Source organism: Somniosus microcephalus, chromosome 14, assembly GCF_052327205.1.
Source record: "Somniosus microcephalus isolate GS21.2 chromosome 14, FLI_Smic_1.0, whole genome shotgun sequence".
Taxonomy (NCBI): Eukaryota; Metazoa; Chordata; class Chondrichthyes; order Squaliformes; family Somniosidae; genus Somniosus; species Somniosus microcephalus.
In genome coordinates, this window is record NC_141000.1 from 89,193,735 (window position 1) to 89,217,692 (window position 23,958).

Here is a 23,958-nt window from a genome sequence, read left to right on the forward strand (position 1 = left end):
AACTAGGGAACAGGCTATCCTAGATTTGGTATTGTGCAATGAGAAGGGGTTAATTAATAATCTTGTTGTGCGGGGTCCTTTAGGGAAGAGTGACCATAACATAATAGAATTCTTCATTAAGATGGAAAGTGAAGAAGTCCAATCCGAAACTAGGGTCCTAAATCTAAACAAAGAAAACTATGAAAGTATGAGGAGTGAGTTGGCTATGATAGATTGGGGAGCTTCATTAAAAGGCATTGATAGGCAATGGCTAATATTTAAGGAATGAATGCATGAATTGCAACAGTTATACATTCCTTTCTGGCGCAAAAACATAAAAGGAAAAGCGGCCCAACCATGGTTAACAAAAGAAATTAAGGATAGTATTAGATCCCAAGAGGAGTCATATAAAGTTGCCAGGAAAAAGTAGCAAGCCTGAGGATTGGGAGCAGTTTAGAGTTCAGCAAAAAAGGACCAAGAGATTGATTAAGAGGGGAAAAATAGAGTATGAGAGTAAACTTGCAAGGAACATAAAAGTGGACTGTAAAAGCTTCTACAAGTATGTAAAAAGAAAAAGATTAGTGAAGACAAATGTAGGTCCCTTACAGTCAGAAACGGGAGAATTTATAATGGGGAACAAGGAAATGGCAGAGCAATTAAACAAATACTTTGGTACATCAGTAGTAGGGAAAATGCTAGTCTATTATAAAGGATGTGATAACAGGACATTTAGAAAATATCAACGGGATTAGACAAAGTCAACATGGATTTATGAAAGGGAAATTGTGTTTGACAAACCTACTGGAGTTTTTTGAGGATGTAACTGGTAGAATAGATAAGGGAGAACCAGTGGCTGTGGTGTATTTGGATTTTCAGAAGGCCTTTGATAAAGTCCCACATAAGAGGTTAGTGTGCAAAATTAAAGCACATGGGACTGGGGGTAATATACTGGCATGGATTGAAAATTGGTTAACAGACAGGAAAAGAGAGTAGGAATAAATGGGTCTTTTTCGGGGTGGCAGGTGGTGACTAGTGGCGTACCGCAGGGATCAGTGCTCGGGCCCCAGCTATTCACAATATATATCAATGATTTGGATGAAGGAACCAAATGTAATATTTCCAAGTTTGCTGATGACACAAAACTAGGTGGGATTGTGAGTTGTGAGGAGGACGCAAAGAGGCTTCAAGGCGATTTAGACAAGTTGAGTGAGTGGGCAAATACATGGCAGATGCAGTATAACGTGGATAAATGTGAAGTTATCCACTTCGGTAGGAAAAACAGAAAGGCAGAGTATTATTTAAATGGTGATAGATTGGGAAATGTTGATGTACAAAGGGACCTGGGTGTCCTTGTACACCAGTCACTGAAAGTAAACATGCAGGTGCAGCAAGCAGTCAGGCAGGCAAATGGTATGTTGGCCTTCATTGCAAGAGGATTTGAGTATAGGAGCAAGGATGTCTTACTACAGTTATACAGGGCCTTGGTGAGACCACACCTGGAGTACTGTGTGCAGTTTTGGTCTCCTTACCTAAGAAAGGATATACTTGCTATAGAGGGAGTGCAGCGAAGGTTCACCAGACTGATTCCTGGGATGGCAGGACTGTCGTATGAGGAGAGATTGGGTCGACTAGGCCTGTATTCTCTAGAGTTTAGAAGAATGAGAGGGGATCTCATTGAAACGTATAAAATTCTGACAGGGCTAGACAGACAGGATGTAGGGAGGATGTTTCCCCTGGCTGGGGGGGTCTAGAATGTCCTACCCCGTATCTCAGGATACGGGGTAGGACATTTAGGACTGAGATGAGGAGAAATTTCTTCACTCAGAGGGTGGTGAGCCTGTGGAATTCTCTACCACAGAAGGCCGTGGAGGCTAAGTCACTGAATATATTTAAGAAGGAGATAGATTTCTGGACACAAAAGGCATCAAGGGGTATGGGGAGAGAGCGGGAATATGGTATTGAGATAGAGGATCAGCCATGATCATATTGAATGGCGGAGCAGGCTCGAAGGGCCGAATGGCCTACTCCTATGTTTCTATGTTTCCTCCTTTAAGACGCTCCTTAAAACCTACTTCTTTGACCAAGCTTTTGGTCACCTCTAATTTATCCATAGGTGGCTTGGTGTCAAATTATTTGTCTTAAAATACTCCTGTGCAGCACCTAGGGACGTTTTACTACGTTAAAGGCGCTATATAAATACAAGTTGTTGTAGTAATTGTTGTCTGCACTCTGGTCAGGAAGGAAATCCCCAGCTGCAGTTCAGAAAGCTACACGTTGTGACGTCAGGCAACTGTTAGTGACAACATCACAATCCACTGCGCATGCGTCGAATGGCGAACCGCTTCAAGCTGGCGGAGCCTGTAACGTACGAGGCGGCAATTGTTCAGCTCTTGGGGAAACTTTCTGCCGCGGTGCATAGCTTTTCGAGCAGCGAAGAGGTCAGAAATCCAACTATTCTCTTTTAAAGCTGATTGCAGCGACGCACTCAATTCCAATTATACAACCTGCCAAAAACGCTCCACTTGTCGGGAAGTTTAAACCGTTGGACGTTGTAAATTGTGGGTGTGGGGAGGGGGTGAGTTCGAAAACGTCCACCATGTTTACCCAACTTTCTTGATGATTATAACAAGTGAATTTAGTGGATTCGTAAGCAACAGAGCGTCAATAGTTGCAGCAGTTCTGGATTAGTATTTTAGGGGATCGGTTTGCTCTAATTCCTCCTCTCCCCCGCGCCCCCCCCCGGCGCCCCAGTGGTACGTGCCGGCGATTTAAACTGGGAGCGCGAGGTGGCGACGGCTGGAAGGCGCGCGATGGGGCCGGTGATCGTGAGAAGCTGCTCGAGCGCCGACTCCAGCTGCAGCTCCGACTCGCCCTTCCCTTCCTCTTCTCCACCCCCCCCGGGTCTGGCCTCGGAAGATCCTCAGTCCCCAGGCCTTTTTTTTTTGGAGAGAGCGAGAGGGGAGAGGGAGTTTTGGTTGGCACTCTGCATTAAGACAGAATTAGTTCTGTGTCACAACTACTGACCCATTTACTTCTAGTTGTGTTGTTTCAAATATTGTCTTGTACAATATATTTTCGCAGAGGATACAGAATTATAGAAGGAGGATTAATGGAAAAAAATAAATTTTTTCAGGTTTTTGCTGTCATTTTAGGTAATGGTCTATTTTTTGTTTTATTTTAACTTCATCTCAAAATCAAATCAAATCAACTTTTATTGTCATTGTTAGTGCACAAGTGCAGTACAACGAAATGTAGGCTTGCGGCTCCCGAGAGTACATTTGGATTAAGACATTTAAACATTCAACATACATTTGGCTTGTAGTATATTAACATAACATAACCATAATAAAGTGCATTGGCAGATGTGCAGGCTTTAGAGTTTGTTTGTGCAGTTCAGTAGGATGACAGCCCTGGGAAAGAAGCTGTTCCTAAATCTGGTCGTACGGGTGCGAATGCATTCACTGGTACGGGTGCAAATCCATTCACTGCTTGTACCTACCACCCTGTGCAACACCTCAGAAACATACTTTTATAACATTTTAAGATTTATTAATTAAGAATTTTTGCATTTGTGTTTGTCACGCTTTACATTTTTCCAAAAATGCCAATCAGACCCACTCCAAGAATAGACATTTTGTACAAATTCAAAAAGAGGAGTGAGTTTTATTTATTTAATAAACACAAACATTACTGAATATGGTACAAGAAAGACAGACTTGCATTTATATAGCACCTTTCAAGACCACTGGACATCTCAAAGCGCTTTACAGCCAATGAAGTACTTTTGAAGTGTAGTCACTGTTGTAATGTAAGAAATGCGGCAGCCAGTTTGCACTCCGCAAGCTCCCATAAACAGCAATGTGATAATGACCAGATAATCTCTCTTTAGTGATGTTGTTTGAGGGATAAATATTGGCCATGGCACCGGGGAAAATTCCCCTGCTCTTCGAAATACTTTTACGCCCACCAGAGAGAGCTCTGTTTGACGTTTGGAAAAAAATCAAAGTCCTTCTGTGTTTATTGCAAAGAGTGACTTTTTTAAAACAAATGTTAATTTTCTTATCCATTGGGAGACACATTAGGCTGCCCTATAATGACATTGACGGACGGGGACTGTCTCCAGTTTAAATGTCTTTGACCTGGTAATTGAAATCTGACTTTGGATTTCCTTGTGGGAGCCTGATACTTTCAGTTTGACAGACTCCAAACAGACCCACAATCGATGTTGATGGTTAGTATGTTAGTACATGGCTCCATAGAATCAGCAGAGTGTTTCTGCACTTTTGGGTCTCTTAGATAAACTTTAAATGAAGTTCCTCATATGCCTATGTTTTTTTTAAAATTAGTAATTGAATGGGAAGTATTTTGCACAGGAACTTGCTTTGACTGACATCTCAACATAAATATTCCTGACTGGAATATGAAATGGAGGTGATTAAAGTATGTATAGAAAGTGCAAATTGAAGTCTGCAGTCTCCTGGTCACAATGCAATTTGTGTGTGGCTACATTATAGCCAATCTGCCATTTGATATGGAGCCCCTTTCAGAATGTATAGTTTTTATATTTACATTGTGCTGCAAAGATGGGGCTAAGGTTTTTTTGATAGTAATGCTGTTAAAATTGTGAAATCTATTAATCTGCCTTGAATTCCCTTTTTTTGCCTAGAAATGGATGTAACTTCTTCCATGAAATCTCTGTTACTGGCTATCACCCAGTATAAAAATGCCAAATCTGAAAACAATGCTTTACAAGTCCAAAGGCAATTGGATGTAAGTACAGCACCTACTGTATGAAAGAAAAGTTCAAATATATTTGTTTGTATCTATCTACCTATGTATCTATCCGATTACACTACAAAAGCAATTAATTAATTGGCTGTGGAGTGCTTTTGGCACTATAAAATGCTGGCTCATTTGTTCTTTTGTCTCCCACTCTTTTTTTTTCTCCCCCTCCTTCTTCCTTCTCTCTTTGGCATGGCACACATTTCCTAGCCACAGTTTTGGCTCTAACATTTTATGTCAACATTTATAATGGAATCTTTCTGTGTCAACATTTAGAATATGTAAACTCTTGTTTAAATGTGTGAACATTTTATAATTGGACAGCTGTACTTGGAGATGGGTTTTAGGGTCTGGGATGATTTGAGAGGGGTAGAGTATGGAACTCTTGGGTGATGGCTTAGAATGTGGTTATGTTTGGGGGGGCTGGTAATGTTTTGGAAGGGGGATGAAGAAATTTCCTTCATGAATTTCCCCTGCACTCAGCTGAGCTGCTGTTCAGTTCTTTAAAGCATTTAGTGCATGTATTGTAATTACCAACTGTACGCTGGCAAAAGGGAGTGAAACTAATTGGATAGCTCTTGCAAAGAACTGACAGACACAATGGGACGAATGGCCTCCTTCTGTGCTGCATGATTCAATGAATTGCAGTTTAAGCACATTAAGCATTTTAGGTAACTAAAACATGGCTTTTTGTTCATTTTTGAAAAAAATCTTTGCCTTTTTTTTCTCTAGCTGAAATGTCCAATATCCAAAATAAGGATATAAACAAAATAAAACACTGGAGAAAAAAATAGATATTTCACAATAACATGATGCAATTTACCTCTTTGAATTGTTTTGAGCTTTTTAATACCTTCATTGAAGTGTTTGCTTGAAGGCCTCAAGCTCTCCCAAAAGCCTGAGCTTAGATTGCACATTTTTGCACTGCAATAGTGACTGTTTTAGATGAAGGCAGATCCTGCAGACTGAGTATGTACAGTGTGAATAATTTTCCATAATGCATTAGTAGCAAATGAGCTCGCTAAATGATGGAATGCTTCTTTCTCCGTCTCAAACAAAATATTATTCGGTTGTTTTCAAACTTATTTGAAGAAAACCTAAAGGACCAATTTCAAAAGCTTTATTCAGGTAAAATTTATATTGTATTTATTTTAAAATAGAGAGGGCGCGAGTGAGTGGGGGGGAAAATGTTGTTTTTCTATCTCGCAGCCTTCCATTAGAGAATAGTGTGAAGTAGTTGAAGGATTCTTGGGTTGATAAACAGGCCAGAATATAAACGGTACTTCTATGGCTGTAGCAATCATTACACAAGCCGATAAGTTGGTTAGTCTTATACAGCAGGAGGGTTTTATCGGCTCCTACAACCCATATGATGAGGAGGGGCCACCCCACAGTGGGGTAAAATGGCAGACTACTAATGTTTTTTTATCCCTACAGAGCACTTTCGGGCCCATGTCTTCCCCTTCCTCTCACTGCTGACAGACAGACAGCAGGAATCCACTATTGAGCCAGACTCCATATTTGGACACCACAACTCCTCCAGTTCTGGCAAACTTCATGCTCTCCCTCCACAATTCTGCCAAATCTCATGTACCCCTCCAAAGTGATGATAGACCAACAGATTCCTCCACTCCAATACTGAAAAACCTCAGCAGCCTCCTGCAGTTCCCCATCTAGGTTTGCCAAAGCCCAGGACAATTCTTAAGTGCAGTACTGGCCCTAGTGCAGCTAAACATCACTCCCCCTACCCAGTATTACTAAATACCAAGGCCTGGAAATTCCTGGGAGCCCGTGCCACCGACGCAAGTGCTCAGAGTGGAGCCTTCGCCCAAGACCGGAGTCAATTACATAGCCAGGGCAGGCCGCAGATGCCTGCAAGGACAAATCAGCAGCAGCCACCCTGGACCGAGCCATCCACTCTTCGAAGGCAGAGTAGAATCCACATGGCTCCAAATGGGCCTGAAGGGGGTTGGGGGGGGGGAATTCTTTTAACCCCTTGGCTTCCAGTGGAGCCATTCCAAATAGAGAAGGCCACTGATCCATTGTGAGAAGGGTTTGGGCCTTCAAAAGACTGCAAAGGAACTAATGCCGGCTCATGACTGATGTAATTTCCGCTAAGGCCTTTCAAGGGAGGAACTCCCCGACCTGTCACTTTGACATGTCCTCAGGTGCCCATGGCTCCCAACTGGAATTTCAAGTCCTGGTCAAAAGAGCAGCATCTCAGCGCACCCAGGATCTCGCCCATATTCCAGGTCACACTCCCAGTGTAAATGGGACTTGTGCCCCCTCCAGCCCCAGGAATTGTGGAGCCCAGTTGTCCACCCGTAACTGGTACATTTTGCATACTGTATTGCTTTGTATTTTTGGTTTTAAAACTAGTAAGGGATAAAAATTAGATACATTAGCAAAGAAGGAAATTATATAAAATAAGGACCACTGATTTATGGCTTTCACAGGATAATGGAGTTTTGATCCCCAAAGCATCAGCAAAAATTCCAGAGTACCATTTGATACAAATGTAATTTGACTTGTTCAGCCACTCTTAGTGGCCCTGATGTTATTTCCTACATGGCTTAAACACCCCTATCTTATATAAAACAATATTTTCCAACTGTAAGCAATGTATTAATGCTGGTAAAAATTCCAATGATCGCAAAGTGTATAACATTGTCTTTGTGAAGTCAATGGAGGAATACAGTATATGCAATAATGCATCAGTGTTCACGGCAGGGATCCAACCTTTAGGATGGCTAAATCCTGTTCTTGTTTAATAGACAGTTTAAAATACTATGTACTATGTATTGATATTCCTATGAACAGTAGAATAATGGATAAGCAGATTTGAAGGGCCAAGGACTATGTTTATTGCACTGTCCTTGATATAAAATTAAACATTTTCTAGCCTAGAAATATCTGGGAAACAACTTTTGAAATATTCTTTCTTATCTTTCTAGGTAATTTGTGGAATGAAAGCAGTAATGGTATTTGCAACAAATCAAAGTTTACCAAGTGAATGTCTGAACAGCCTTGTGGAACTTGTTGGTGATCCAAACATAAAAGTGACACTGACTCTGAAAATTATTGGATTACTCACACAGTTAGGTATGATATTTTACTAGATTAAGTTGAATGCTCTGGTTCAATTACAACCATTTACATTTTCTTTTTATGATTTGTTTTATTTTCACAAATATAATACAAGACCATTGCAGACTTTATACTGTAATATTAATATTGGCCTTGACAACATATGCATGTGTACAAGTATAATTTCAGCCATGTACTTGTACAGATCTGTGAAAGGTAAAGAAAGAGAAACCAACCTTCTCCAAAAACATTTTTTTTAAATTACCAATACCCATCATGGAAATGCTGTACACTTCTGATTCAAAAGAAAAAATAAAACAACTTTATAAATTAAATCACTTCTTTTGGGTTTCTGTGTTGCTGCATCGAAGGGGTGTATGATGCCAAATTTTAGCACTCCTGGGTCTCCTTAGAGAATAATTTATACCACTGGTTCACAAACTGTAAAGTGTGTCTACTGGTGGGTTGCAACATGTATCCAGGGGTGATGTGATAAGCCACAATAAGAATCAAACTGACAGCATTAGTGGAAGGTGAAAGAAAGGGAAAGGGGATAATTGCAGAGAAGTAAAACATTTGCAGGGACTTTGAAAGTAGAAGTCTGAAGGAGATAAAGCTCAAAAGGGGAATAGTAACTAGCAAAAGACACGAAAACCAGAACAGGAGTAATTAGTATAAAATAACTTTAGCGGAGCACAGAGCTATATGAGAATTTTTTTGCCGGGGTCTGGCCTGAAAAAGTTTGAGAACCACTAGTTTGTATCCTTTGCTGAATGAAGGTGAATATCGCTTTAGAAATAATGGATATTACTGTTTGTTTATTTTAAGGGAATGGTATACAGGGGGGGGGGGGGGGGAAGAGAGAGAGAGACTTGTCATTCCCTCTCCCCTGAAAAAGAAAGGGAGGGGAGGAAATTTGAGAGAACCCCACGGTTCCCTGTTTTCTGTTTCCACAATTGGTATCTAGGACTAGGAAGGATCATTCTTGTTTACTTCAGTGACAGTTGGATGAAGCCAGGTTTGTCAGATAAATGATCTGAACAGACCTCCCGTGAAGCTGCTTTTTGGCAGAAGACTGAAAGAGAAAACTGACAAAAAGTGAGTATTCTTGTCTAGTTTTAGCTTGGTGGTGATCACTTTAAATCCAGTCACAATACACAAGGAATTTAAAAGCCAGCTGCCTGAAAGGATGGTAGAGGCAGGAACCCTCACAATATTCAAGAAGCATTTAGATGAGCACTTGAAACTGTAGTGTCCGCGCCTTAATAATACACGGACTGCAGGAGAACAATAAAACAGGTATTTACTGAACAGAGGGTAACTTAAGACTGACGTACAGAAGCCTGTTATGGCTTTATATACAGGGGTGGTCACTGCCGGTACTGCAGTATAGAATCAGTTCTTCTCTTAAAGGTACATACACAACAATTCCTCCCCTTTTAGATAAACAGTACATAACATTCATTTAACAACTAAATAATAACTAATTACAATTACAATTTTCTCTGTACTATATAAATCAACTGAAATAGTCATTTATAAGTTCAGTCTTTGAGGAGGCTTCCTGATCCTGACTGGATAGCGCCTTTCTCGAGTATCCTGTTCTTGCGGCGGAGTTGATTCTGGTTCATTGTCATTGGTTGGTTCGTCAGCTTCCAATACCACTGCTTCTGAGGTAGACGCAATCTGTACTTCGGGTTGATTACCAGGTGCACCTGCTCGTGGTATGGGTTTGGCTTGTTCCTGTGACTCTAGAATCTGGTCAGCATGGCGTCTCACGATGCTCTCTCCAACGTCCACTGTGTACATTAGTGGTCCCTGCTGTGTGCATATCGTTCCTGGCTGCCATTTTTCTGTTCGGTAGTCGCAGGCCAGGATTTGTTGCCCTATCTTGAAGCTCCTGGTTGGCTTCTCATTTATGTGCTGGAATTGCTTATCCTCAACATATCGTCTTATGTTTGGTTTGAGCAAATCCAGGCGACATCTTAGCCTTCGGTTGAAGAACATTATGGCTGGAGCTTGGTTGGTGACTGCATGTGTCGCATTCCGGTAAGCAAACAAGAAATTATCCACCTTGTGTTGTAGTGGTATGTCGTCATTATGCATTGCCTTTATTGCCTTTTTAAAGGTCTGAACAAACCTCTCAGCCAATCCATTTGTGGCTGGATGATATGGGGCAGATGTGTAATGCTTCACCCCATTATTCCTCAGAAACCTCCGGAAATCCTCAGACACAAACTGTGGCCCATTGTCGGAGCAAATCTGTTCTGGCAAGCCATTCCTGGCGAAGATGGTCCGTAGGACTGCAATAGTTTTCTCCGTGGTGGTGGAGGACATTTTGATGACCTCTGGCCATTTCGAATGGGCGTCCACAGCGATTAGGAACATTGAGTCCATAAATGGACCAGCAAAATCAATGTGTACCCGTTGCCATGGAGATGAGGGCCACTCCCATGGATGTAGCGGGGCCTGTGGTGGAGCGTTTTGGACCTTCTGGCATCCTGTGCATCTCTTGGTCATATCCTCGATTTCTTTATCGATTCCCGGCCACCACACAAACGCCCTGGCTAGGCTCTTCATTTTTACCCCTCCTAGATGACCCTCATGTAGGGTTGCAAAATTCTGGGAATTTTTAAGAGGAAACTTTCCATGGGAATTTTCGGGAATTTATGGGAATTTTGAGTTTTTTTGCACACTGATGGTTTTTGTCTCTGACCCTTATATTATCTTTGTCGTCAAAATAGACATACTGTTCCATACAAATAAAAACAGGCTTTCAAAACTTTATTTAGGTTATAATTTTGAACTTTATTGAACCCCCACAAAAAAGACCCATCTAAAATAAAATAAAAAGAGCGTCAGCTTATTTAGCCTGTAATTTGTCCTTATTTTGTCCCTTTGAGTCTTCTACTCATGAGTCTTCTGAGTCTTCTACTCCTCATTGCTCCTCCTGATTCTCTGGTTCTGACGTGTCCATTTCCTCCTCTGTGTCAGTGTCTAGCTGTGTGGTGGACACTTCTGTATCTGGCTCAATAAGTTGTAGGTTCGCCCGGATAGCCACCAGTTTCTCCACTCTCTTGTTAGTCAGCCTGTTGCGCACCTTTGTATGCGTATTCCCAAAAAGTGACCAGTTTCGTTCAGAGGCTGCTGATGAAGGTGGGATTTGGAGTATCACCGATGCAATAGGTGACAGGGCCTCGGATGCACAAAGTCCCTTCCACCAGGTATGTGCACTGATATGCTTGCATGATTCCCATATCCCATCCCCATTCCAAAGACCTTGCTTGGTAGAGAACTTTGCCAGACTTCCCAGAACTTTGCCCACATCCAGATTGAGATGGTGTGAGAGGGTAGAAATCACACTGTAAGCGCTGTTGATCTGTTCTCCAGAAAGTTTTGGTCTCTCAACATGCTTTGGGTCCAGCATGTATGCTGCAGCATGAATCGGCTTGACACAAAATTCTTGACGCGTCTGTATGAATTGCCTTCTCCTCTGCTTTGAGCAGCAGGGATGTGGGTAGGGCAATGCTGATTTGTTCTTTTAAATCAGTAAAAAGCCTGAGAACATCTGACAAGACAGCGTCATCTCCTTCAATCTGAGCAATTGCAGATGCTACTGGTGAGAGTAGTTTAAGGCTGCTAACCACTCTCTCCCAAAACACATCATCCAGCAGCATTTTCTTGATGGTGGTTTCCATATCCCCAGACTGGGATATTGCCATTTCTTGCAGCGACTCCTTACCCTCCAGAAGGCTGTTGTACATTATGACAACACCACCCCATCTAGTGTTGTTGGGCAGCTTCAGTGTGGTGTTCTTGTTCTTTGTCATTTGCTTGGAGTTGTAGGTTGCTGCAACTACCTGTTTTCCCCTGACATACTTAACAACTTGCTTGGCTCTCTTGTACAGTGCTTCCATGGTTCTCAAACCCATGATGTCCTTGAGGAGCAGGTTAAGCCCATGAGCTGCGCACCCAATAGACGTAATATGAGGGTAGGCCTCCTCCACTTGAGCCCAAGCAGCCTTCATATTCGCAGCATTGTCAGTAACTACTGCAAAGACCTTTTGTGATCCAAGATCGTTGATGACCGCTTTCAGCTCATCAGCAATGTATGTGCCTGTGTGTCTGTTGTCCTTCGTGTCTGTGCTCTTGAAGAACACTGGGAGAGGAGTGGAGACGATGTAGTTTATGATGCCCTCCCCTCGTACATTTGACCACCCATCTGAGATAACTGCAACACAGTCTGCTATCGTTTCTTTGAGCTTTCTTTGGACTCTGTTATACTCAGCCTCCAGCAAATAAGTAGACAAAGCATGTCTGGTGGGAGGACAGTATGCAGGGCGAATAACATTGAAAAATCTCTTCCAGTACACATTGGCTGTGAGCATGAGGGGTGAGCCTGTTGCATATACAGCTCGAGCAAGACACTCATCTGCATTCTTCTGGCTACGGTTATCCATTGTATCAAAGAACCTTCCAAGTGGGCCAGGAGTTGCTGATGATAAGGAGCCTGATGCTGAATGAGAACCATCATCTTCTTGAATGGAAGCAGAGGAACTCTGGGCTGACTGCTGTGAGCTTTGAGTGAAGTTGTTGCATTTGGATAAATGCTGCTGCATCTTTGTGGCATTCTTTACATATGGCTTTCTACAGTGTTTGCACATGTACACAGTCTTTCCATCTTTAATGCCTGGGGTAAAATGCTTCCACACATCCGACGGTAAACATGGCATTGTTCTATGCAGAGAAATAAAGGGCATTCATCTCTGTGTCGAACTGCGGTCGATCAGCACGATTGCAACCGGGTGAGTACATTTTTGCTGATGCTCCATGTGATGGAAGCATGACCTGTAACACACACGACGCTACATCACCAATAGTGTATTATTTTGTATATTTTAAATTGAAGGACAACAGAGTTCAACAAGTAACTGGTTTATTTGGTATAAAGTCTGATTTACTTACTGCATCATAACATCAGCAGAAAACAAAATGACTTCCCTCAGGACCCCTAACCTGGATCTTAAAAAAACTATAGCAGTCTTACAGATGCCTGCAGGCCAATCACAATTCGATATGCAAATATTACAAATAGAAGGAGCTAATCGCTCATCCACTCATCCAACCAATCAGTACACATTTGTTCACAGTCACACACAAAACTTGTAATTATTAAAACAAGCCAAGTAAGAAGATAAACATATATTGATTAAGAAATTCCTTAATAATTAAGATTCCATCTCTGTTAGTAATTTTAAGAGAGGACCTGTGGGGGAAAAAAAAAAGAGAGAAATACAAAAAAAACAATATTATGCTAGCATGTGCTTTATTGGGCAAAATTCCCAAGCTAAACTTCCCGTGGAAAATTTCCGTAAATTTACCGGAAACTTTCCACCCCTTTGCAACCCTACCCTCATGAAGCTCATTGAGCACTCTATCTCTCAACTTGGGTGGAATTACCACTCGGGATCCACACATCAAGGTCCCCTGGCACACTGACAGCTGTTCTCTCCTTGGCGAGAATGCTGGCAACAGTGAGTCGCCATGTGCTGGCCATCCCTTCACCGTCAAATCATAGACCCGAGAGTGTCGGGTCATTTCGGGTTTCCTTCTCTATACTTGAGTTTGTAACAGGTAAACATTCGACTATGGTCGCATGGAATATCTCAACAGGGTCCACTGCAGGTGCTTCCTCTACCGTAGGCAACGGTAGGCGCGACAGCCCATCAGCGTTTCCATGCTGTTTCGTACCCTTGTACTCTATGTCGTACTGATGTGCCCCTAGGAAAAAGTGACCATCTTTGCAGCCGTTGCGCCGTCATCACCGGAACGCCCTTCTTTGGGTTAAAAATGGAGACCAGGGGCTGATGATCAGTCAGTAGGGTGAATTTCTGCCCGTGCAGATAGTGATTGAACTTCTTCACCCCCCACACCAGGCTGAGGGCCTCCCTGTCAATCTGGGCGTAGTTACGCTCGGCTGAGGTTAACGAGCGCGACGCAAAGGCTATTGGCCTCTGAACCGTCAAGGAATTTGTGTGACAGCACCGCTCCGATGCCATAGGGAGACGCATCACATGCTAACCGAATCGGTAGTGTTGGATTGTAGTGGGCCAATACTTCTTTTGAAGTGATTAGGCATTTACATTTCTGAAAGGCACGCTTACACTCATCACTCCATTTCCATGTTACTCCAGTTTGCAGCAGGGTGTTCAGTGGGTGCAGAATTGTAGATAAATTCGGCAAGAACTTATGGTAGTAGTTCACCAACCCGAGGAACGACCTCAGTTGCGACACATTTTCCGGTGCTGGAGCCTTGACTACAGCCTCAATCTTGTCCGGCGACTTATGCAACCCTTCCTCATCAATCATGTGGCCACAATACGAGATTTGTCTCCTGAAGAACTCGCATTTGGGGCGGTTGGCTCGTAGCCCATATTCCTGTAATCTCATGAGCACCTGCTCCAGGTTGGCAAGGTGTTCAGTCATTTTCGCCCGTAACCAGGATGTCGTCCAAATAACATTGGGTCCCCGGGATCCCTTGCAGGACTTGTTCCATCGCCCTCTGCCAAATAGCCGGGGCTGATGCTACCCTGAATACCAGGCGATTGTACTGGTAAAGGCCTTTGTGAGTGTTTATCGTGAGGTATTTCATAGATGCTTCTTCCACCTCCATTTGTAGATATGCTTGGGCCAGATCAATCTTTGTAAAGCGTTTCCCTCCAGATAGTGAGGCGAAAATATCTTCTATCCGTGGAAGTGGATATTGTACTGTGTGCAGGACTGGGTTCACAGTTACCTTGAAGTCCCCACAGATGCGAACCACCTTCGGTTCCCCAGGCGTGCTGCTCAATGATTTCTTCATTACAGGAACGATGGGTGTGGCCCACTCGCTCCAGTCCACCTTGGACAGCACACCCGAACGCTCCAGACTCTCCAGCTCTGCTTCAACGGCTGGGCGGATCGCGTAAGGTACCGGTCTGGCCTTAAAAAATTTTGGGTTTGCGTTATCTTCGATTTTTATCGTTGCCGTTACTCCTTTAAAAGTCCCAAGTCCTTGTTGGAACACCTCTTTCGCGTCAGTTAGAATTTTTGACAGTAGTCCCGGTGTGACGTCATCATCCTTTTTATCAGTCACAGTTAGCGCCTGAATGGAATGCCAATCCAATTGTATTTTTCGGATCCATTCACGTCCCGATAATGGTGGTCCTCCATCTGGTAGTATATATAGATACAGTTTCTGTGTTTCCTTGCCGTTGTATTCAACTGGCACCCTTATTTTTCCTCTGGGGTAGACTTTTTGCCCCGTGTATGTCTTCAGTACAATGGACGTGTCCTTCAAGGGTATGTGTGGGAATAGCCGCTCATAGTCTCGTCGATTCATGACAGTTAGGGCTGATCCTGTGTCCAATTCCATCTTTACTGGGGACCCTGCTATCATGAGGGTGACCCAAATGGTTCGGTGATCCTCCTTTGCGATCACGTTGTGTAACTTTAGACAACTTAATCTCTTGCTCCCGGAGTCCTTATCACTCTCCTGATCTTCCGAACTACTGTCTGTCAATTTCTTTACTTTCTTGTACTTTCCTTAGTAGTTCTTGTAGTGTTGGTTTTCTTTCCCGACCTGCAGACTCTTGCTATGTGTCCCATTTTCCCACATTGCCTGCATACTTTGTCCTTAAACCAGCAGTCCTTCTGATCATGGGTTGTTCTGCCGCAGCGATAGCACTTTTCTGCTCCATACGCCATTTCGTCAGCGCTGTATTCTTGCGGTTTCTGTTGTATTTCCGCAGCTCCCCGTGCTGCTGCTTCGTAGGATACTGCCACGCTGAAAGCCTGTTCTAGCGTCCGGTCCTTTTCCGAAAGTAGTCGTTTCTGGGTTCCTTCACTCTGGAGCCCGCAGACAAACTTATCCCGTAAGGTGTCTGCCAGTCCTGCTCCGAACTGGCAGTGCTTCGATAACTTGCGTAGTTCCGTAAGATAGTCAGCATTGCTCTCATCTTTGTGCTGGTTTCTTTTATGGAACTTGAATCTTTCTGCTATCAGCAGCGGTGTAGGGTTTAGGTGTTCCTGTAAGATATTAACAATCTCTTCAAAACTTTTCTCCATTGGTTTAGCTGGGGTAATTAAATTCCGCAATAGGCCGTACGTTCTCGCGCCCATCAAATTTAATAATACCGACGCCTTCTTTCCATTGGCCACCTCATTTGCCTTGCAGTACACTTCAATTCTTTCCACATAAGTGGTCCAGTCTTCTACCTCGTTGTCGAAAGCAGTGATACTGCCACTTTTCGGCATCTTGGATGATTTAAAATGGCGCCTTCCGTGCTTTTCTCCTTCACCAATGGATTAAAATGGCGCCTCCCGCGCTTTTCCTCCTTCCCCAATGGAATAAAATGGTGCCTCCCGTGCTTTTCCTTCTTCCCCTTGCTGCCACGCTGCTCCTAGCGTTCTGCAGGGTAATGGCGGCGACCCACGGCTTCGGCGCGTCTCACTTTTCCTTCCCCTTGTTTTATTTTCGCTACGCTGCCCGGTTCTCGAGCACCGACCGCGCCCTGTGCGCTCCACCCTCTCTCTTTTCCTCCCGACGACGCTGCGTGGCCCCTTTGCAGAGCCACTCGATCGAGCTCGAGCCCGCCGCAGTCCGGAAGGTTCAGCGCACTACCTGCTACCAGCACGATTTGCTGGAACACCTTGACTGGGGAGCCAAGCCCAGCTCTCCACAGCCTCTCCTGCAACTCTCCGAACTCCGATGGATCCTTGGGCGGTTGCCCGCAGTCGACGCCTGTTGTTCTGACTTCGACGTCCAAAAGCTTCTTCTCAGGGAAAGATCCCCGTGAGGTGATGCAGTACTGCAGGTGAGTTCAAACCTGCTCGTCGCCACTGTAGTGTCCGCGCCTTAATAATACACGGACTGCAGGAGAACAATAAAACAGGTATTTACTGAACAGAGGGTAACTTAAGACTGCTATGGCTTTATATACAGGGGTGGTCACTGCTGGTACTGCAGTATAGAATCAGTTCTTCTCTTAAAGGTACATGCACAACAGAAACGCCATAGCATACAAGGCTATGGACCAAGTGCTGGAAAATGGGATTAGAATAGATGGGGCTTGATGGCTGGCATGGACACGATGGGCCGAAGGGCCTCTTTCTGTGCTGTATAACTCTATGGGGGAGAAATTCGGTTGATGGCGCCACCGATTAACGCCTAAAGAGGCCGAGAAGTGGGGCGCTAGCCAATTTCCGGGCGGGCGCAAGGCGCATAGCGCCTCGCCCCATATTGAGCATGCATTTAGCACCGGCGCTAAATCTTAGCGCCTGCTCATGGGCGCAGGCTGATTATGACGTCATTTGAGTGTGCAACGCCTTTTGGGTGTCCCGGACCGGAAATTCAGTGGCGCCCCCCTCCATAGCGCCTGGCGCTAATAGTGACAGCTTACATGGGCCATACCAAGTCGCTCTCGGGCTGGAGGAGCCTTTTTTGGATCACAACTTCCTCGAGAGCTACAAAGAGTTGCTGAGCTGCACACTGAGAGCCATTTGACCACTGAGCCAGCGCAGGCAGACGATCTTCAGCCTTCTGACCATCACCTTGCTGCTGGTGAGCCTTGACAACGGGGACCTTCCTGTGGGCACTTATTATGGGGGCTGCATTGGAGGGGAACGTCCTGCTGCTGAATCATCTGGAAAGGGCACTGAGACGCAGGGAGAGGGGGGGCGGGCATGACCAGATGGAGGAGGGCCAACAGACGTCGCCACAGCAGACCGTACGCTGGCAGGGTTTTCCGACAGCAGTTTTCCTACGTGAACATGCCGGAGGAGCAGTGTGTCAGAAGGCTGCGATTTAGAAAGGAGGTGGTGACTGAGCTGTGCCAGCTGCTTCAGCCAGATCTGCAGCCTCAGATAAGGTGCAGGACATCTCTGTTGGTGGCTGAGAAGATGCCTGCTGGCCTGAACTTCTACGCGAGCGGCTCTTCTCAGGCTGCGCGTCAGAGGCTGATCAGAAGTAGCTTCTAGGCCCCTCTCACGGAATGCTTGCTGCCATTCCAAGAACAGGAATGGAACCGGTCTGATACCCCCAAGCCTGTGAAGGGCAAGATGCATGTAAATAGCAGGCATGGCCATTGTAAATGAAGAAAGTGTTTCATTACACAAAATGTGGTTCCTTCAAACATGAGAAAGCTATGGCAACAGAAAGCAAAACTAATACACTGACACATAACTGCCTCTCTCTCACCCGGGAGACTGTCCAAAACATAAATCACATTCCGACCATCTTCCTTGGCCTTGATTCCACTGCGCCAACCAAAGCATCCAATGGCCCATCAGTGAGGCGTTCCGCCCTCTGCCTCACCCTTTCCATGTCTTGCTAGGCTGGTGCGCCACAGGTAGGCTCCCACCGCTTTGAAGGCCTACAAGGCAGTGAGTGTGTCTGGTGATGCCAATTGACCTGCCCCTTTAAGAGCTGGCCGGCGCCACTGTGTCTCAGGGAAAGTGATTATTGACAGCACCCTCGCTGCGCCCTGCCGCCGCGAAATTGGGTGGTGCTGCCGGGTTAGCGCCTTAAGAGTAGCGTGCAGCGCCTGATTTAGCAACGCAATCACCTTTAGGGGCGCTGCAACCCAATATCACGCTAGGTGGCGCTAAATTGCGCCTGGCGCTAAACTTTGCGCATCGCCAGGACTAGCGCCCCAAACGCGGCTATACCGAATTGCGAGGCCTATGATTCTACAGTTAAAATCCATATCCCAGCTACATTCAGAAATATACAAACTTAGGTTTGTTCAGTTACGTGGATGGCAGCCGGTTATTTTTGAATGTGGTAGGCAGTTATTCAGTACAACAAGCCCGGTGGTATTTAAGGAGCTAGTTGAGTTGAAAGAGAGACAGACACTGTTTGGAACTTTCAAAGGATTTCTTTCAGACTAGCTCCCACAGTGCTAAGAAATACTAGAAATGAAATACTCTACAGAAGAATAGCATATTGATTGCTACCTTTCATTGTTTTTCCTTTGACTAGTTAAATAATGGAATTTCTGCTGCAAATATAAATATGTATCTTGTTGCTATTATGTAGTTGCTTGTTCCTGGTTTGTTTAATAAATTTGCTTAACCCTTTAAACTGAAAACAAGGTCTGATGTGATATTCTACTGCTTATCAAGGATAGAAGAATCCTGAGGAAGTATAGGATAACATATAGCAGTTAAAACAATTAAAAGGTTGTGGGGGAAAAATTCAGTTGGTTGCGCCACCCGTTAGCGCCTTAAGAGGGCGCTAAGTGGGGCACAAACCAACTAGCACCTGGGCACGGCACTGCTCACCCCTCCCGCCAAATTCAGCGGGAGGTTAGTGGTGGCGCTAGCCAGTAGCGCTGTGCCGCTGGCGATGACGTCATCGGTGTGTGCAGCGCCCCACTCACGCCCTGGCCACGATCTTCGGGAGCGCCCCCTGATTTACCGCTGGGCGCTATGTCCGACGGTCAGGGTGGCGTACCTGCAGCCGGGGAGGAGCAAATTAAAGGCGAGGTGCGGGGCGGCCATTTTTGTTGTTGGCCGCCTGCCAGCACCTGCCTGCGCTCCCGTCCCCGGCCTCCGGAACACCACCCCCCCCCCCCCCCCCCCCTTGCGGAGTGCTGGCTGTGCTCCAAGAGCCCGGCACTTCTCTTGGGTGCCGGGCTCTCTTGCCTGCACTCCCGATCCCCGGGGGCCCAGCTGGGCCCCAGATCGTGCTGCACAAGGCCCCTCCCCTTTAAGGGGAGGAAGGCCTGCAATACCGCAGCGCGTAGCGCCACGATATTCACTCGCAGTGCCCCAAGAGGGTTGCGGGGCGCCTCCAGTAGCGCCCCGCTTCCCTTTGGGGCGCAACCGACCAATTTCCGGCGCGGGGGCGCTAATTTTTCCAGGGCACTACTTTTAGCGCCCCGGCAAAGTTAGCACCCCAAACAGGGCTATACTGAATTTCTCCCCGTGCGTTTTATCCTGAGTAGGTTACTTGGAGCTACTCGGCTATCGAGACTACTGGAGATACTTTTGAAGTTGTAGGGAAGTGGGAATCACCTATGTGAATAATCTAAATTGCGAATGCTGAAAAATCTAGAGCAATAAGAGTAGAAAAACCCAAAGATATGAGACATTCTCTTCTGTGTTTCTGCAGTGAGTTCTTGAATTAAAAATGGCCCTCCCTGACTTTTTGAATATTCTTTTAAATTTCTGAATAAAAAGCTGTTTTTGTGACTTTCAGTTTAACACAAGTCACAGTGCAAACATCAAATGAGACTTTTCTTTCCAAATTAATGAACTTTAATATGAACTAAGCTGCTTATTGTGCAGATAATTGCAGGAGTGGACATTTTTGACATGGGACTATTTCCCCTTATTGCACCTTGGATCAGTACCTTTTTTTTCAATGTTTTCTTTTATGTTTCTATTCCAGCATCAGACATTGAGAGCAGAGAGGCTTTGCACACATACAACCTTATCAGTGCACTTGCAGCCGTGGTTCAACATAACAGTACAACCCCCAATGAGCATGTTGTACTACAGGTATGAATCCAATATAATTGACAATCTACCTTTTGTAGTTTTGGTGGGGGTGGGGTGGTTGCTGAGAGGAGAGGATTCCAGGATGGAATAAATCAATAGATGTTTAATTATAAGAAATTTGGAGAAGGATTTTTAAAACTACCTTCTATATCAGACCAAAATCTGCTTGTCAACTGCCCTTCTATGGTATTTAAGGGTTAAACAGGACATCAAACCAGCATAACTATTGTTGTATCCTTAAAGCAGGGTAAAGGGTTTTGGATTTTCTGATTTTAAATACTAACCTGCTTAACAAAGGTGTTACTTTGCCAGTTGAGAAGTTTATTTATTAGCTGTCAAAGAATATTTCTGAAAACAAGTGTCAGGTAAACATAATGAAGCCTTTTCTAGCACACAGTTCTGTGGCCAGGTATTTCTTGCCCTTGAAAGTAATTATATGAACATTTTAACACCAAGGATTTATGTTTAATTACTTTTAAGGTCCATGTTGATTTGCACAGTTTTGAATTTTAATAAATTACTTCACTTTCTTTTTCAACAGAGCCTGCAGCTTCTACAGAAAACGACTTACAATGCCAGGGTTTTTCATTGTAGTGCAAATATTGATGAACTGATTGCATTTCTGGTGAAACATATGTAAGTTTATAATAACTTTATTGCTGTTAACAACCTGAATTGAACAACTCTCGTGAATTATGCAGCTTTGATAGTGCCACCATATTGAAATTATTACTCGCCATTTCCAATTACTTCCATATTACTGGCCCCTTGATATGGTCACCTGCTTTCTCATTCCCCCTCACCATCCCTCCATTCCCCCTCCCCTCAACAACCAAACTGCTGCCTGTCCAACTTCCCCTGCTTGGCTGGTGTAATCAACTTCTCCCTGTCACATCATTGTCTTCAACCCTTTCAAAACGATTATCATCCTTCCTTAAATCCTCCATCAATCCTTCTACTTCCAACTGAGCCTTTCCAGCATCTTTGAATATGTTATAATCACACAACTACATGCTCACCACCTTCATGAATTCTGTTTAAGTTCTTCTAATCTGATTTCCAATCTACCTAAAGCACTAAGACAACTCTGGTCAGAGTTGCTGAAAACATCTTGTGTGACTATGATTCTCGCTTGTTCTATCTCGTCCTCCTTAACCTTTTACACTATTGAGCACTCTGTTCTCGACTACCTTTCTTCCACAGTCTGTTCTCTTGTCGTTCCATGTAAATCTATGCCAATGTAAAACTTCTCAAACAATTTCTTGTCCCATAAACATACTGCCATCTCCAGTATGTTCCAGAGCTCCATTCTTGGTCCTCTTCTATTCATCATTTACAGGTTACTCCTCGGCAATGTCACCAACACAAGCACAGGGTAAGCCTCTGTACAGGCCAATGACATCCAAAACTACCTATCTACCACTGCGACCAAGAGCTTTGTGGCACTTCTGACTGTCCATCAGGGCCCGAATGAGTCAAATTTACTTCAACTTAATGTCAGCAAAATCGAAGCCATCCTTCATGCACCCGCCAGCACCTACATGCCCCTGGCCTCAACTCTGTTCTGTGCTGTCCTCTAAAGTTAAATCTAGTGGTGTCTTCTTGCTTCACATTCAGTCCAAGATTGCATTTTCCATCTGCAGAGCATTGTCTGCTAACACCTCTGTCTCTTCCCTTACTGCTGCTGAAATATAATCCATGTCTTCTTCACCTTTGCAGTTGATATCTGCAATGCTTTCCACACCAACCTCCCTGATTCCACCCTTCACAACATTCAGCTAATCCAGAACTCCAGGCTGTGTCCCCTCTCCTACAATATCCTACTCACCCATCTTTCCTTTCCTGTTCAGTTTTGTAGCATATAAAACGTGAAATGCTATTACGTTTTATCTCCTATTCTTGGCTAAAGAAACCGGGCATGGCTTATAGAATTGATGTTTGAGCACCTTAAGTGGAACATTTGTTAAGGTCAATGATTCTAAATTAGAAATGGCTACAAACAAGAACAGGAAGTGAACATATTGGACAGCATTATCTAACATCAGGGAAATTGGATCTTTTTTAACTTTTCAATTTTTGTATTGAAAAACACATAGATAGAAGTATTATTTATAACGTGAATTTAAAAGAAAATTGTACTGCTGACTCGAGGATAGATTATTTTGGTTTTGGCCACCAGATAATCAAGCTCACAACAACAGATTGGCCTAGAAATTCGGTATAGCCGCGTTTGGGGCGGTAGTCCTGGCGATGCGCAAAGTTTAGCGCCACCTAGCGCGATATTGGGTTGCAGCGCCCCTAAAGGTGATTGCGTTGCTAAATCAGGCGCTGCACGCTACTCTTAAGGCGCTAACCCGGCGGCGCAACCCAATTTCGCGGCGGGGCGCAGCGAGGGTACTGTCAATAATCACTTTCCCTGAGACACTGGCGCCGGCCAGCTCTTAAAGGGGCAGGTCAATTGGCATCACCAGACACACTCACTGCCTTGTAGGCCTTCAAAGCGGTGGGAGCCTACCTGTGGCGCACTAGCCCAGCAAGACATGGAAAGGGTGAGGCAGAGGGCAGAACGCCTCACTGATGGGGCATTGGATGCTTTGGTTGGCGCAGTGGAATCAAGGCCAAGGAAGATGGTCGGAATGTGATTTATGTTTTGGACAGTCTCCCGGGTGTGAGAGGCAGTTATGTGTCAGTGTATTAGCTTTGCTTTCTGTTGCCATAGCTTTCTCATGTTTGAAGGAACCGCATTTTGTGTAATGAAACACTTTCTTCATTTACAATGGCCATGCCTGCTATTTACATGCATCTTGCCCTTCACAGGCTTGGGGGTATCAGACCGGTTCCATTCCTGTTCTTGGAATGGCAGCAAGCATTCCGTGAGAGGGGCCTAGAAGCTACTTCTGATCAGCCTCTGACGCGCAGCCTGAGAAGAGCCGCTCGCGTAGAAGTTCAGGCCAGCAGGCATCTTCTCAGCCACCAACAGAGATGTCCTGCACCTTATCTGAGGCTGCAGATCTGGCTGAAGCAGCTGGCACAGCTCAGTCACCACCTCCTTTCTAAATCGCAGCCTTCTGACACACTGCTCCTCCGGCATGTTCATGTAGGAAAACTGCTGTCGGAAAACCCTGCCACCGTAAGGTCTGCTGTGGCGACGTCTGTTGGCCCTCCTCCGTCTGGCCATGCCCGCCCCCCTCTCCCAGTGTCTCTGCCCCTTCCAGATGATTCAGCAGCAGGACGTTCCCCTCCAATGCAGCCCCCATAATAAGTGCCCACAGGAAGGTTCCCCGTTGTCAAGGCTCACCAACAGCAAGGTGATGGTCAGAAGGCTGAAGATCGTCTGCTTGCGCTGGCTCAGTGGTCAAATGGCTCTCAGTGTGCAGCTCAGCAACTCTTTGTAGCTCTCGAGGAAGTTGTGCTCCAAAAATGGCTGCCGCTTTTAAACCACACCAGTCCCCTTTAAATAACGCTCCTCCAGCCCGAGAGCGACTTGGTAAGGTTCCAGGTAAGCTGTCACTATTAGCGCCAGGCGCTACGGAGGGGGTGCCACTGAATTTCCGGTCCGGGGCGCCC

At 44.9% G+C, this 23,958-nt stretch overlaps 1 protein-coding gene across 2 annotated transcripts in view; it reads left to right on the forward strand.

Moving 5' to 3' along the window:
* The first annotated feature begins 2,236 nt into the window (after nucleotides 1-2,236).
* The window catches only part of cip2a (cellular inhibitor of PP2A), an 81,922-nt gene continuing 60,200 nt past the window's right edge, over nucleotides 2,237-23,958 (forward strand). For both annotated transcript variants that reach the window (XM_086006903.1, XM_086006904.1), the window contains exons 1-5: nucleotides 2,237-2,417; nucleotides 4,646-4,749; nucleotides 7,716-7,863; nucleotides 20,282-20,391; nucleotides 20,933-21,027. In XM_086006903.1, the coding sequence (XP_085863029.1) occupies nucleotides 4,648-4,749; nucleotides 7,716-7,863; nucleotides 20,282-20,391; nucleotides 20,933-21,027 (455 nt within the window). In that variant the 5' untranslated portion in view covers nucleotides 2,237-2,417; nucleotides 4,646-4,647. The remainder of the gene's footprint in view (nucleotides 2,418-4,645; nucleotides 4,750-7,715; nucleotides 7,864-20,281; nucleotides 20,392-20,932; nucleotides 21,028-23,958) is intronic.